Raw genomic sequence first — 17,119 nt, 5'->3', positions numbered from 1 at the left:
GACGTTCAGGTAAGACCAACGTCCTTTCTGGATAGGAAGTCTTATTGAAGTTGAAGAGAAAAGAAAAATAATTTGTACTAAAGAACAGACAAATGGTTACTACAGAACTAGATAATGAAAGCCAAAGACGATAGTACTAAAATAAAAAGGCATTAATTCTCCCCAGTGAATCTAACTGAATATACAAATAAAATGAAAACAAAATAAGCTCAGGAGGGAAGTGCTGTAGCAACAACCATTGCAATCTTACCATTATAAATATCCATATGTTTCAACTGATTAAGAAGCACTTCTCAAACGAAGCTTTCAGAGTTATTTATACCATGTGTCATCTGTCTCCTGAAAATATCAACATAGCAGCCTCTAATTTCAATTAAATTGTGTCTTTTAGAACATTATATTTTGAAGTGGATTATTTATGACAACACCATTTAGGAATAGTATTTTGGTTTTAAAATATTTTCTTCCTAGGTTTCACTCATTTAAATGGTAGGTATTACTGTTTTGTGGCTAGAAGGGTTTTAAAGAAATCTGCATAAAGCTAGGCTATATTGCTGCCTGATAATGAGATTATGTTAACGGAAGGGTTTAGTCTAATGAAAATCTTATATGGGATAGGCATACTGATTTTCGTTGAGCTGCTCCTACCAGTCACATATCTTTTTGCAATTTCTCATACTGTTCTGTACTTCAAAAATGGCAACAGTAGGAAACAAAAGGAAGAGTTATAAGTTTTAATAGATCTGAGCTACAGATATCTGTATGACCACTAGATGGCAATAAACAGTTGGTTTCTTTGTTTCTTTTGCTAACAACTTGTATGCATCCTCCTCCTCTACCGCCGCCGCCGCCGGATATCAAGGGAGATACAGAGTTCTGGCTCTTGCTCTTCTGGCAGCTTCAGCCTTTGTTAATTGATGTTGTTGCATGTGTCTTTGATAGTGTCTCTCCATCTTCTGGGTCTGCCTTATGTTCTTGACTGATTATATGCATTAGATTTGCTAAATAAATCTGCTCATTAATGTGTTACCTGGCTTTGTTTGAAGATCATTTAATAGCTTCATTTTCTGTGTAAAGGGGAAAATAACTCTAAAATGCAGTACAGCATGTTAAATGAAATAAAGTGGGGATGAAAGAAGAGTTGAGATCTGTCATATATCTGGATGATTTCGCCAAGCTTTGATATTGTTATTGAACAGAAGAGGGAGAGGAATAACTACTGTTCAAAGAACCATTTGGCCCAGATTAGCAATTAGTTGGAATTGGATTTTATACTTGACTTCAACTTTTACAGATGGAGTCAGCTGCAAATGCTTTTAGCTTTCTAGTAAAAATGAAAGCTCTTCATAATCTGGGAAAGATTGAGCACGTAATATGTAGAGTTTGAATACAAATGCTATGATTCCCAGCTGCAGCTACTTTTCCTGGCTTCTTTTGGTTGTTTACCCACTTTTCCTAAATCAACGATTTCTCTCTCTAGGGGATCAGAGTGGGAGAATGGAGGAGAAAGTACATATTGACTCTAGAATTCAAATTGGTTACGTAAAAATGATCAAAATCTAGTCAAGATATTTCAGTGATTCATAAAGAAAACTTGAGCAGGTTGAATTATATTGGACTGTAAGCAGATATTCATCTATGCATAGAAACAACATATTTAATAATACTGGAAACTTACTAAGAATGATGAACAGTGTTAAGGAAGAAGAGAAGACATTAGGTATTTAAATCAAATTCAGAATTAATAAAGGTACTTTTTCCACATGTCTGCTCCACAGATAAATAAGAAGAGTGGAGGCAATAGTATTGATAACAGAGGGAATAGTGACAAAAGAGGCATTCTCCGTCCTCATCTCTGTACCTTAACCAAATTCAGCCCTTTTCTTTAGCTAGTTGAAAGAACTAGTGAACGAAAGAGTCTTGAATGATGCGGCCAAGGACATTTAATTTTCCTAAGAAAAACAAAGCTGAAAAATTAATATTTGGCAGTCATTCATCTGCTACATAGTTAGATTTGCAAAAGATATCTATTGAAGAGAATTTCAGCGGTTGCAAAGGGTACACAGTATATTATCCTCTTGAACCCATTGTATTCTATTGGCTTCATGTGCTTATTAAAGCCAGGAATAAAGCAGAATAATATTATTGTACTGGTACTCAAACTGGTACTCAACCCGGACAAGACCGAGTGGCTGTTGTGTTTCCCTCCCAATAATTTGGCCAGTGTTCCATCGCTCAGGCTGGGGGGTCAAATTTTACACCCCTCAGATAGGGTTCGCAACTTGGGAGTCCTCCTAGACCCACAGCTGACTCTTGACCATCATTTATCGGCTGTGACCAGGGGGGCATTTGCCCAGGTTCGCCTGGTGCGCCAGTTGCGACCCTACCTGAACCGGGAGGCCCTCACAACAGTCACTCGAGCCCTTGTGATCTCTAGGCTGGAATACTGCAATGTGCTCTACATGGGGCTGCCCTTGAAGAGCATCCGGCGACTTCAGCAAGTCCAGAATGCGGCCGCGCGAGTGATCGTGGGCGCACCGCGGTTCGCCCACATAACACCTATCCTCCGCGAGCTGCGCTGGCTACCTGTTGATCTCCGGGTGCGCTTCAAGGTGCTACTTACCATCCATAAAGCCCTCCATGGTAGTGGATCTGAGTACTTGAGAGACCGCCTCCTGCCGATTACCTCCCTTCAACCTATTAGATCGCACAGATTAGGCCTCCTCCGAATTCCATCCGCCAGTCAGTGCCGACTGGCGACTACGCGGAGGAGAGCCTTCTCGGTTGCAGCTCCGACGCTTTGGAACGATCTCCCCGTGGAGATTCGCACCCTCACCACCGTCCAGACCTTCCGCACAGCCCTTAAGATCTGGCTATCCCGTCAGGCCTGGGGATAAGATTCTAATTCGCCCCCACCCGAATGTTGAATGAAAGTTGTGTTTTATTGCTTTATTTTTTTCTCATTCACGTATTGTCTTATGTTTTGTCTTGCACTCCCCCTCCCATGAATTGTAAGCCGCCCTGAGTCCCCTCAGGGAAAAGGGCGGCCTATAAATCACAAATAAAATCTAAAAATCTAAATTATTGTGAGATTGTGATCCTTACCAAATAGCTGTCGAAGCTGAAATATCATTAGATATTAAATGATATTTTTAATGAAATTGTATATGGCTAGAGATATTTGTCATAACAGATATGTAGAACATCTCAAAATTTCATATGGACTATAATAATTTTAACCTTGTCAGACTTTAGGTTTCAGAGTCATGAAACTATTTAGAAGAATACTATACTGTAGCGTTTTTAAAATGACAAACCAGTGTTGTTAGTTACATCATATGGCAATAAGAGAGACTAAATTATAGGTAGTTCTTAACTTATGACCATAACGGAACCTACCTGTTATAGTCATACATTGTGACTGGTGTAAAGTGGGTCAATCACATAACTGGACTGACTTTACAAACTTTTTGAAGGTGGATGTTACTGTGCTGGTTGTTAAAGGAACCAATGGCTCACAATGGGTATGGTTTTGCTAAAAAGAGGAAGTAAATGCTGGCTTTTGGCAAAACTGTCATAAAACTTGGTAATGTGACCACAGGATGCTGCAAACAGTTGTAAATGCGTCCTGGTAACAAGTGCTCGAAGGTTGGTCACTTGACCAGAGCGGCAGCGCAGCCATTGGAATTTTGAATCCAGGTTGTAAATGTCTCCCAGATAGATCTGTTGTAACTTGAAACAGACACTAAATGAAGGACTATCTGCAGATATGTTTCTTTATGAATTCGGTTATATATGCAGCAGCACTGAGAATTCTTATGTTCATAATATGTGGCCAATTTTGAAAATCATCCTTTATTCAAGGCAAATGCAAGTTTGTTTAAACGTTTCTGAAAAATATTAATACTGGTTTCACTAATAATTTTTAGGAATTCTTACACACAAAGAAGAATGAAAGCATGTGACTTTAGTCTACCCGAGTCCCTCTGTTGTTATGTGTATTTTCAAAGAAATTATTTTCAATTTACTATGTCTGATAGGTTTCATTATAGTTTTATATATATATATATATATATATATATATATGTATGTATGTATGTATGTATGTATGTATGTATGTATGTATGTATGTTATATTTATGCTGATAAATAAATAAAGGGAGACTAGTATAGATCTATTTCAAGCTATTTAGCTCTCATCAGCTAGCCATACCCAAGTTTTTGGGAATTGAACCTGTGCTCTATTGCCTCCCAGGCAGGGAGTTAACCATTTGAGCTACAGAGAACGACTCCTTTATCAGCCAGCCAGGGTGGGAGGTATATACTTAAAGTCACAACCCCTGGTATGCCCAAGTATGGGAGGAAGGTCACACTTCCACTCTCTGTCATTAGGCTCGTCACAAGAGACCATCCAGACAGAAACCCAATATTTTTTACTGTTGCCTTTTTTGTTACATTTGTTATATTTATGCTGATAAATAAATAAAGGGAGACTAGTATAGATCTATTTCAAGCTATTTAGCTCTCATCAGCTAGCCATACCCAAGTTTTTGGGAATCCAACCTGTGCTCTATTGCCTCCCAGGCAGGGAGTTAACCATTTGAGCTACAGAGAATTGTTACAAATGTAACAAAAAAGGCAACAGTAAAAAATATTGGGTTTCTGTCTGGATGGTCTCTTGTGACGAGCCTAATGACAGAGAGTGGAAGTGTGACCTTCCTCCCATACTTGGGCATACCAGGGGTTGTGACTTTAAGTATATATATTATATATATATATATATATTATATATATATATGTGTGTGTGTATGTATGTATGTATGTGTATATATATATATATATATATATATATATATACACATACATACATACATACATACACACACACATATATATATATAATATTTTATTTTTTATTACATAGACAACATCACCTAACAATAGAAAAAAAACAATGGGAAAAGGAGAGAAAAAAAAAAGGGGGGGGGGAAACCCATCATCACATACAATATATCATTGGATCACAGGTGCATCCCTACTACGTTTATACATCCCGTATCTCTCTGTTGTATATTTAATAAACACCACAATAACCTAGGGTTTTTTTAAAAAAAAGGGAGGGGGAAGACAAAAAAGACAAAAAAAAAAAAACCAAAACAAAACCCATCATCACATGCAGCATGTCGTTTGGTTACAGTTGTTTTAACCTCTGCATCTTCAAATAATATTTACCGTCTCAAATATTTCATCTAATATAACTAAAGGCCTTATTTTCATTCTACAATATATATTTAGTTAACATTAATAAATAGAAGTATACTCTCTGGGGGAAAATAATGCTAATGTTAACTAAATCTATAGTTTTATATTTTTAATTACAATAGAGTTGGGGGAATAATCTTTTGTATTGGTAGCTTTACCAAATAAGCACTTCAAGGGCAAACCAGCCATAGTATGCCGACATTGATAGTAATTTCATTTTCAGATTTAAAAAATTGTTTCCATCTCACTTGATGATCTGCATAGAATACCACATTAAACACCCTTTTTACGACCCTGTAATTCTTTAATTCAAGGTAGAGTCGGGGTGACTGGATGGAGCTGAGTATTTACTGGCCAGGTGCCCTTCCTGATGCCATGTGGCGTTCGCAGCAGATATTTTCTTGGCATTCTAGGAGAGAAATCTCTGCTGCTTCCTAATATTGAACTTTCAACCTTCTGAGTGGGAGGCGAGTGTCGGCACCACTAGGCCCCTTGCCACTCCTCCATAGAATACCATATACCCATCTGCAAAGTTCCAGGGCAATTGCAAATTTGAAGCATTGGTTGATTGTGAAGGGCTGACTGGAGTGTATGACAAACTGGGCAATTGATGTGAGCAGATTACTTAGGCTCTATTGACAAGAAATATAACTGACATGTAACAGGAAAGAAAATAATTTTGTATGATGATTGCAAGGAAGAAGTTTCTTAAAATAAGTGCAGATAGGACCATAACATAGTTACATACTTGCAGACATATAGACTTAAATGATGAGGGTAATATTATTTTGGTTAACAACTAAAGTGCTAAAAAAATACATTATACACTTGTCTTGTACAATCTATAGTGTTCCTTGATATTTACCCCTAATTTGTGAGCCAGATTTAGGAGAGGGTGCTTATCAAGCATAATTAATATATTTAATCAAAAAACTTTTCCTACTGAATAAAATTACTGCACCAGTAAATTCTAGGTTAAATATAGTAGCCACAATTTTACAGTGCACTTTATTGGCTTGCAAAAATTTCTATTTCTTTCATGTATATATTACAATAGACAAGTGTAAAGTTATGAATAAACAGATAGCATTAATGCTTTCAGGCTTCCTATAGCATGTTTCGTTAGCCTGCTTGACATGGTAATTTTCCTGTTGATTCCTATTCATACACACAGTATATTTAAGAAATGTAAGAAATAAATTAATTCTATTTTTCTTACTCATATCACATGCTACAGTAGCATAAATAATAGTTTCTGGAGTTTTGCCTTTCTTTTTCTAAATATGCAGAGTCTTCTGAATATTACTGTGCTGTGGAAAAAAATTATTGGAGATATAAGATCTTTTCAGCATTTTTATTTTGCTGTTGCTGCTGTTTAAAGGCTAATCATCTGTAGAGACTTAGTAGCCAATATCAGCAAGAATTTCAAGATAAAAACTTTCTCACCTGGAAAATCTGAAAACCTCAGAGCAATTGCAGTTTCAACAGATAAAATTAAAATATTATTCCAGATTCTAAATAAGAAATAAATACATTTTGATTTAGTTCTCAAACTGAATTTAAAGGTTTATCGTATTGTTTCAAGATATCATCAATTTATTCAGTGGAATATGGTTTTTAAAGGCCCTTATTTGGTTATTATTGCATGTATCCAAAGGTTCAGTTTCTGCTCTTTTGATTAGGTTGAAATTATTTGAAATATTTGAAAACCACTGCCAGTAAGTGTAGGAACTACATTATAGAACAGTGCTCCTCAAACTCACAACTTTAAGAGGGATGGACTTCAAATACTAAAATTCCTGAGCCATAATGGGGAAATTGGCATCTATATATCTTAAAGTTGCTGAGGTTGAGAAACTTTGCTGTAAGCAGTACTTTATTATAGCCAAAGGACAAGAAAACCAAAATATAAAACCTAAAAAGTAAATTAATATAAATACACGTATCAAATGATGTGTATGCAAAGATATACAGTAAGTTGTTCCAGCAGTTCGAGTCTCACCAGTTCAAGGTTGATTCAGCCTTCCATCCTTCTGAAGTTGTTAAAATGAGGACCCAGATTGTTAGGGGCAATATGCTGACTCTGTAAATTGCTTAGGGCTGTAAAGCACTGTGAAGTGGTATGTAAGTGCTGTTGCTATAGTGCTATATACATAGGGAGACCAGACGTCCCGCATTTGGCGGGACAGGCATGCTTCTTCATAATTTTTCCCGCGTCCCGGGCCGTTGTCAAAAGATCCCGCTTTAATTTTGGCGCCTTCTTTGATCGCTCGCTCCCCCACCCATCCGCTGCCGCTCGCAACACCGTGCAGTACTTTTCAACTCCCGCGCAGCCGCAGTGATTTGTTTGGATGAGCACGGGGCAACTGGACTGACGGTAAGCCCCCGCCACCACCGGACTAACTGCTGCTGCCCCCTCCTCCTCTAACAGCACCACCGGATTTGCTGCCCGGTGCTGTGGCTGAGGTGAAGCCGGCAAAGCTCCCGCTGTGCTTTTGAGGAGCCTTGAGGCCACGGGAGCCAGTAGGAAGGCGGCGGAGGGGCGGGAGCAGGAAAAAAGGCCCGATGGCTCCTCAAAAGCACGGCGGAGGAGGAGGGGGCAGGGCAGGGGTAACGCGGTGCCCAGCTCAGGTACTCCGAGCAGAGAGGGAGCTGCCCCCTCTGCCAGCGCTGGGCAGCAAAGCTGAGATGTTAAGCTCACTCCCTCTTCTTGCAGCATGCCCCGATGCGAAACCGCCGAGATCTCATGCACTTGGGGCTGCTGCGATGTCCAGGGAGGCTCAGCTGGTCTGAGTAGGCAGGGCAAGGGTAATGCGGTGCCCAGCTCAGGTGCTCTGAGCAGAGGGGGAGCCGCCCCCTCTGCCAGCGCTGGGCAGCAAAGCTGAGATGTTAAGCTCACTCCCTCTTCTTGCAGCATGCCCCGATGCGAAACCGCCGAGATCCTGTGCACTTGGGGCTGCTGCGATGTCCAGGGAGGCTCAGCTGGTCTGAGTAGGCAGGGCAGGGGTAACGCGGTGCCCAACTCAGGTGCTCCGAGCAGAGGGGAAGCCGCCCCCTCTGCCAGCGCTGGGCAGCAAAGCTGAGATGTTACACTCCCTCTTCTTGCAGCACACCCAGATTCTGAGATGTTAAGCTTTGCTGCCCAGCGCTGGCAGAGGGGGCGGCTCCCCTGGACATCGCATCAGCCCCAAGTCTTGGGAAGTCCTTTGCGCCAGCTAGAAAAGGTCTTCACTCACTCCCTCTTCTTGCAGCATGCCACGTCGTGGGGTACCCTCCTCACTTCGCCTTCGTCGACTGAGGCAATGGCCGTGCGTTGGGTCCTGTAATAGCCAGCCCTTCCGGGCAGAGGTGGGAAGGAAGACGAGAAAAAAAATACCTTGTCGGGGGAAATGTCAGGTGGGGGAAGTGACCAGTGAGCGTTTAGGTCGCAAAACGTGATCTAAAAAGGAACTCGCATTTGTTTGAATCCTTTCTCTCCTCCCTCTCCCCCCTTCCTCCCCCCAAACCAGTTGGTTTGTTTGAATCCGTTAAAGAGAGAGAGAGAGAGAGAGAGAGAGAGAGAGAAAATACCTCCCTATCTGCGCGGAAAACGTTCCTCGGCGGCTGGAACGGCGAGTGCCTTCTCTCCGCCTGGGCTTTCTCAGCGAGCGGCAAACTCCTTTCTCGCCTTTTCAGCGAAGCCCCGGCAGGAAGAAGATCTCAGTGAACTTTGAGGCGTCGAAGCGACCCCCGCTTTCTCTTCCACGGATCCTCTGAGAAGAAGAGGAAGAGGAGGAGTCTGCCTTTTCCAGGCACTGACAGGTGGGACGAAGCTCTCGCTCTCTTTTTAAATTAAAGTGGGGGTTGGAAAGGGAAAGGGGACCTTTGAAAGGGGATGGTGGAGGCAAACGGTGAAATTGTACAAACCCGGAGCAGAAACAAATTCTACTGAGGGGAAATTTTAAAAAAAGGATTATATTGGAATGTCAATTTAAAAGTAAACATGAGGCATTTGATGGTGCTCTATCTATGGGAGTGGTGTAATTATTATTATTTTTTAGAAAAACAACCTGGTGTTTTACCTATATTTTATTTTACCTATAAATGGAGTACAAATAGCTGGGGAATTGTGACATTGCTAGTTAATATATTCTAGGTTACCATAACAGATGTTGTAGGTTTTAATTTAATTCTGGTTTTGTGTCTGTGTCTGTGTCTGTGTCTGTGTCTGTGTCTGTGTCTGTGTCTGTCTGTGTGTGTGTGTGTGTGTGTGTGTGTAGATAGATATAGATATAGATACACACAGATGATTGAACTTAGTTTAGACTTTGAGCTGGAGCCAAAATATATTTATAAGATGGCACAATATATCATGGAATAGATCTTACTTTTAAGAGTTTCAGTTTTGCATTTATATAATTTTAATACATAGTAGTATTCATAATTTCCTCACAATAATGCACTAGGAGGTTTTTTGTTTTGGTTTGAATAGAACCAGAAAACTATTCAATAGTTAACATCTCTTCTGCTATCTTCTATCTATCCTTCTTCTATCCTTCTGCTAATAGAAGTTTATAAAAGAAAGATATGACATTGGTTTGAGCATTGCCTCCAGCAATATTTAGGGAAATAGAATATATCTACCTTGGTGAAATAGAATATGGTATATTGCCCCAAATTGTTCTCTTTATTTCTATATTGGCTTTCTTTTTTTTTTTCCATTTTATTGTACAATAAATACTGTTTCTCCCATTGTTGTGGATCTTGTTATATAAACAAAGTTGACTCTTTCATTTTTTGCACAATGTGAAATATTCTGTGGATGTAGGAAACAGTTGGGGATTTACATCTGCTGATTTATTAGGTGTACAATTTTATATGTATAATTACTGCTTTGTGTGATTCGTTCATGGTAGAGGCAATCAATAAATGATACTAGAAGTTTGGATCAATTCAATAGATATTCTCCCGGCCCCTAAACAAGAATAATGATGTGTGATCAACTAAATTGCTGACTATGTAATAATAGTTGTACAGATATCTATATAAGTACCCAAAATAAACTCTTTGCTAAAAATAATACACCTCAGAATGTTAATGGAACTATAGTAAATTTATACTTTCTAAATTGTATCACATAAACTCATATACACATCATTTGAATATCTCCAAATACATCATATCCAAAACCTCTAAATTATAGGAATTATTTTTATATTAGATAACAAATTAGCATAGATTAAAACTACTCCACTGATTTTTATTTTAAAAAAATCAAATCCCACTGTATATTGTAATTTTTTTTTGAAAATATAATCTGATAAAGAAAGATAGGGAGTGATTTCCCATGACATATTATGGGAAAATATATTTTCTGAATCTTACTTTAGGTTTAATTTGGTCTGCTTCTAGAGGAATTCTAGATCATTTATGGAGTTCTGAACTGAATCCTGAACCCAGTTCTGCTTCAAATGATGTCATTTCATAGGAAGGTCACAAGAAAGAAAAATCCAATAATATTAAAATGTCACCCTCAAAGCTAAATCGAGGGGTTATCTATATAAGTAATATATTGCATAAAATCTATGCTTTTAGTTCATTTTTTATCTTTATGTAGGAATATTGCTTGATCTAAAAGGTAATGGCATTTTAAATTGAACCTGTATTGAAAAATATTATTCAAGTTCTCTTGCTGTTGCACTGTGATTTATGAAATGCTACATTTCCCCAATGTATTGCTTATAGCATCCAGGTCATCTGATTTTATAAAATATATATTTAAAAAAAAACATAACAATGCATTGATATGGTTTCCTTCAAATAAATACTATTATTCAACTACTGGGTTCACAGTTATATAGTCACAGAAATATTCAAAGCATTTAATTTTGTGCCAATGCATAGATGCTCCCTTGCGCGGCTAGAAAAGGTCTTCACTCACTCCCTCTTCTTGCAGCATGCCCCGATGCGAAAAACGCCGAGATTGGCGCACTTGGGGCTGCTGCTGCGATGTCCAGGGAGGCTCAGCTGGTCTGAGTAGGCAGCAAAGCTGAGATGTTAAGGTCAAAGGTGTCCCTCTATACCAATCTGAAAATCTGGTCCCCTTATATATACAGTATGTTGTATAACAATAAATACAGAAGAAATGCATAATATAAAAGTGCAGTCAAATATAATTTGGATGGATCAAGCCAACATTGTCCTCCTGAAAGTCTCTTTTTGAAAACTAATAATACCGTGTTTCCCCAAAAATATGACCTGTCCTGAAATTAAGGCCTTGCCACATTTTTCGGCTGGGCAAAAATATAAGGCCCCCTGAAAATAAGCCCCCTGGGCAACTCCCCCTCCAGCCAGGCAGAGCACCACTCACCAACCTAGCGATATCCCGAAGGTGTTAATCTTTTCACTTTTTTTATACCGCTGCTAAAAACAATAATCATACCATCTAATGGTGAAGGATTATATTTACATGTAAATGTAGCAAAAAAGTCCCTAAAACTGAATTCCATATTTTGTATTAGGGCTGTATTTGCTATGAAAATGACTTGTAAAAACTGTGTCGGGCCTTATGCAAAAATAAATGCCTCTATTTACTAAAGCAAGCACAAACCTAAAAAACGATTCAGTTGCTTTGAAAAATAAACTCATTAAAATTAGTGCCACTGAAAGCCTTAAGATTCATTATTATGATTTGTTTATATCTTGCTGTGCAGTTTTAACTTGTAAATCAGTTAAAAAATTATAGAGTTGAAAAAGAATATATAAATATTTACAACAAAATGAATATTTACAAGAGTTACATTTAGAGTAATGCAGTCAATATTTTTACAATGCTGTATTTAGAGATAGTTATCTTTTATTTATTATTCCAGTCACTGTAAATAGCTACTCACTCACCAAGCAACTCTAATAATCTGCTCTAAATCATCATTGGTTTTCTTTTTTTCTCTCCCACAGAAAGAGCTTAGTCTCCCTAGAAGAGGAAGCTTGTAAGTATAACTTCTTAAAATTATTGATTTAAGACATATTTTTCAAAATGTTTAATTTGTATTGTGGCTTTGTATTATTTTTCAGAATTACCCAAGTTTTTTATACAATTAATATTGCTGCATGTTACCATTTATCATTCTCCACCACTGTTTATGATGTTGTGGAATTGAATATGGATAAATTGGAAAAGGAAGCAATGCAGACTTCTAAAATTATATGATTCTCAATTAAAATATTTTACATTTTATATGCACTGAAGAATATAAAATGTACAAAAATTTCATGCAGATTCATGATTTAAGGATTATCTGTCATTGTGGTTGCTTAGCAATGAAATAAAATTCTGTTTCTAATTGGGTTATATGAAAGTGCTAGAATTAAGACTTCATCCTGGAATAAGAATTGCAATTGAGAATCATGATCTGAATACTGATTTTATCCTTTGTATTGAAATTTAATGGATTTCTAAGAGAAAAAGATATTGATTAAGAGCAATATTGATGCTATAAGTATGCCAAGGCAGTTGAGCCGTAGAGTTGAGGAACTGAGGCTTTGATTACAATCTCTTTATTTCTGTACAATTTTTTTCTGCACCTTTCTATTCACATGTTACTATTTTGTCTAACTCCTGCATGTCCTTATCTACTCAGTCTTTTCTAGCCATTCTATAGGATTTTGTACTTTATTAGCAATTTTAATAGTGTCACCTTTAACAGCTTTAATAGTATTAGCTTGTTTTCTTCTTTAGGACAATTCAGTATACTTAGACATGTGGGCTGGGATGGTAATGGATATATTATATGATTTGGTACAAAGATTGGAACATGATATGAAACTAGAGATCTGACATACTGTAAATTCTGATAAGAAACTTTGCTAGAGTTAGTCAAATATATAGTATGTCCACTTGCATTGATATGTACTACCCCTCCACCCTGGAATTACATAATACAAACTGGTTGTTAGGTGTATTTTAAGTAAAAGAACGTTGGTCTTACCTGAACATGTCTTTTAAGAGGAGGGAAGGGAGTGGTCACCTGTGGATATTCTCAAAGCCTGATTGGTCCAAAGACTGAGAGCAAACTCATAAATATTGGTGCCTTCCAGTCCTATCCCAGTTTTCTCGAAGGTGAACTGAAACGACAAAACAACAACAACAACGACCCCCCCCCCGGGAACCACCCGGGCCCTCCCCTTGGCCCCAAAGGAAAATTCACTAGGGCGGGTCATGACCACTCCCTCCCCTCCTCTTAAAAGACACGTTCAGGTAAGACCAACGTTCTTTTTCCAGAGGAGGGGAGGGAGTGGTCACCTGTGGGACATACCCAAGCTATAGTCCCAGGGAGGGAAAACAGGAAACAACTAAGGCCCAAGGGGAGCATCAGCCGCCACCCACTGCAATACCTACCAGCCAAAGGACGCATCCGTTGAAGCGAAGGCATCCAGATGATAATGTCAGGTGAAAGGCGTCGGAGAAGCCCAAGTGGCCGCATGACAACACCAGCAGATGGAGCCCACGTGGCCCCCACTGCCGTGGCCACGCCCCCTGGAAAATGGGCCATGATGCCCAACGGGGCCGTACAACCAGGTGCCCCATAGGCCCCGCAATGGCCTGATGCAGGCAACTGCCAATGGAGGCCAAGGACACCCCAGAACCAAACATTCCCGGCTGGAACGAAGCAAACCAGGCCTCTGACCTACGGACCCCCTCATTCCGCCGGAGGCAAACCCGCAGAGCGTGATGCATGTCCAACCGATGCCAGAGCCCCCCCTATCAGTGGAATGGGCCCGGGCAAGGCCGGGCAGGACGAATTCCCGAGGCTTATGAAAGGGAGTGTTCACCTTCGGGAAGAAGGTAGGCTCAAGGCGAAGCACCACCCTGTTCTGGAGAAGATGGCAAAGATCGACCCCAGAAGAACAGGGCGCCCAACTCCAAAATATGCTGGGCGGAGGCAACCGCCACCAGGAAAGCCACTCTCAAAGACCAGAACCGCAGATGAACAGACCGAAGAGGCTCGAATGGGGCCCCCGTCAATGCCCTGAGAACAAGGGGAAGATCTCACGCGGGGAACCCGTGGACGGAGGGAGGCCTGAGATTAGCCGCCCCCTACAGAAAAAGCTCGATCAGGTGAACCTGAGAGAGGGAAGAAGACCCCCCCAGGACCGAAGACAAAGCCGCCACTTGGCGGAGCAATTCCCGTGAAAGCCTGTCGTCAAGGCCCTCCTGCAGGAAACCCGCGACCTTAGGAAAAGAGGCCCTGTCAGGAGAAAGGACAGGAGGAGAACGCCACCGGACAAAGGCCGCCCAGGGGAAATTGCGGGCGCAGAAGGGCGCCGAGGCGCCTCAAGGCACGAAGGACCCCTGCGGACAGGCCAGCCCCCCAGCAGCCGCCGGTCAAGAGCCAGGTGGTCAGATGGAGCCACTGGACTCCGGGTGAAGGAGGACCCCCTACTGCCAGACCACCTCCTCCTGCGGGATCCACCGCGAAGGAGCCACAGACAGCTGGACGAGGTCCGCAAACCAAGGGCCCTGGGCCATAAGGGGCCACCACAACGACCAGAGCCCTCTACACTACCACCTCCCGGATGGACCCTGGAACGCAGGGGAAACACATACCGAAGGCCCGCAGGCCACCTGCTCCTGAGGGCGCCTGCGCCCTCCGCAGACTGGGACAGGAAATGGGTGAAAAACCGGGGGAAGAGGTGAGTTCGCGGGCGAGGCGAATAGAACCACCAGAGGAGTCATGAACCTCTGACAGATCCCCCCAAGAACAATGACGGATGGAGTTGTCACTCGCCCTTGACCAGAGTCGCCCGACTCAGCCAATCCGTTGGGACATAGGCGAGCCTGGAAATGTGTTCCGACACCCAGGACAACCGGTGCCTCTCCGCCCAGGCGCCCAGTCTCAGAGCTGCCAGCCAGAGAACCCGAGAGTGGGTCCCCCCGATAATAGATATGGACCTTGGTGGCCGCATTGTCCATCAGGAGGAGCACGTGACAACCCCTCACTGAGGCCTGAGGTGTCGCAGAGCCTGGCGGGCCACCTCCAGCTCCAACCAATTGATGTTGTGGTGAAGGTCTGAAAACGACCACCTGCCCTAAGCCATACGGGAGCCCACCAGGGCCCCCCACTCGAACAGGCCCACATCTGTGGTGACACTCGCTCTGTTCGGCTCCCTGAAGCAGCAGTTCCGCTGAATGGCCGGGGGCAGCCACCACCCCCGCGAGACCCAGATCCACAGAGAAGTGCTCAATCTCCCCTTGTGACAAGGAACGAGTGCCCCCAGAAGAGGCTGAAGAAGCCTGGCCCGTGGGACTATCCCGATGCAAGAAACCATCTTGCCCACTAACTGAGATAGAGTGAGGATTGAAACCAACCGACCTCCGCGAACACCTCCTGCCAGTTGACGCAGGCTGCTGTGGCACTCCCGGGACAGACGCACCCCCGCTGACATGGAGACTATGACTGACGTTAGGCGAAGAATGCGCGTGGAAGGGAAGAGGTGGCTCTTGGGGAAGTCCACCGAGAAACCTAGGCTTCAAAGCCCCCGGAAGCGGGGCTGAAGAATCGAAAAGGCCTGAGGAAGAGACCCTGCCTGAACCAAGATATCATCTAAAGAACATTGGAGCCCCACTGGGCTGGAGCACAGAGGAGCAGCCCAGGCCGCCCGAACCCCTGTGAAGGCCAGCCCGAAGGGAAGAGCCATGTATAGGTAGTGACTGCTCCCGTGGGAGAACCCCAGGAACCTGTGATGACTGGCCAGAATGGGGACACGAAGAGAGGCCTCAGTGAGAACCACTGAGGCCCAGAAGTCCCCTTGCTTGATGCCCCGAAGGACAGAAATGAGGGAAGACCTTTGCATCGCCTGTGCACTAGAAAACGGTTTAGATGTTTGAGGACCCAGAAAGCCCTCCAGCCACCCGTTTGGAACCACGAACAAGTGGGAGAAGTGGTCCAGGCCCCGTTCCTCTAGAGGAACCTCCTCTACCGCCTGAAAGTCGAGAAGGAGGACGATGGACTGATCCACCAGGCGGCTGCACTCCAGGCTCCGGGATGGAGGGAATGCCCTGAAAAAAATTGGAGGGGTGGAGAGAAAAGCCAACCTGAGACCGTGATGAACCGTGGCTCGGACCCAAGCGTCCGACATGATCTCGCCCCATTATCTGCAGAGACAGCCGCCGATGGGACGACTCAAGTTCGAGTCACTTCCTCTGCGGTAGGGACGGCTGCCCCTCCCGCGAAAGGGACGCCTGGACTGGTGATGGAAACCGTTCCCGTCCCGAAAGGGCGACCTGGGGAACTGCCTGACGGAGTGGAAAGAAGAGAAACACTGGTTAGAGACATAATCTGAAGCCCAATACTATGGCACATGACAAGAATGAGACTTAGACTCGGACTTCACAGCTTTTAGATGGATGAATTTTCCCTTGCCTCCATTCTCAGAACGGGGTTGAGGGCCCCGCCCCCAAAAGGAGTAGGCCCCTCGAATGGAACCGCCGCCCAGTTCCACTAAGCTTGGTTGGCCATCAGCCAGAGACGCAGCCACAGGAGCCTGTGAGATGTGACCGAAGTGGCCAGAGCACTAGACACAAATTTGAGCGAGTCCATGGTCACAACAGCGGAAAATTGGCAGGCCGCCCTGATCTAGAAGAGATCCTGGTGGAGCCACCCATCCTGGATGGGAATGCGCCCCTGGAGCTTCATAAGCCACATGACCGCGGCCCAGCAAAAAACAAGAGGCCGAGGTCGCGGAGTTGGCAGCCCACGCAGTGGCCATAAAGTGCTCTCTTAAGGTAAGCTCAGCACGCTTATCCTCTGGCTTCAACTAATCAGCCGCATCGCCTGATGCCACCCGAAAGGAGGCTACCAGGGCAGCCACCGGAGAG

The 17,119-nt window shown here is 42.7% G+C and overlaps 1 protein-coding gene across 5 annotated transcripts in view; it reads left to right on the top strand.

The window, feature by feature from the left end:
• The window catches only part of MAST2 (microtubule associated serine/threonine kinase 2), a 272,437-nt gene that overhangs the window by 137,182 nt on the left and 118,136 nt on the right, over window positions 1-17,119 (top strand). For all 5 annotated transcript variants that reach the window (XM_032217719.1, XM_032217718.1, XM_032217716.1 and 2 more), the window contains exon 4: window positions 12,199-12,230. In XM_032217719.1, coding sequence (XP_032073610.1) covers window positions 12,199-12,230 — 32 coding nt within the window. The remainder of the gene's footprint in view (window positions 1-12,198; window positions 12,231-17,119) is intronic.

The sequence above is a fragment of the Thamnophis elegans genome, chromosome 5 (genome assembly GCF_009769535.1).
Source record: "Thamnophis elegans isolate rThaEle1 chromosome 5, rThaEle1.pri, whole genome shotgun sequence".
Lineage (NCBI taxonomy): Eukaryota > Metazoa > Chordata > Lepidosauria > Squamata > Colubridae > Thamnophis > Thamnophis elegans.
Note: the sequence above shows the minus strand (reverse complement) of the source record. Positions and strands in the feature narration are given on the sequence as shown.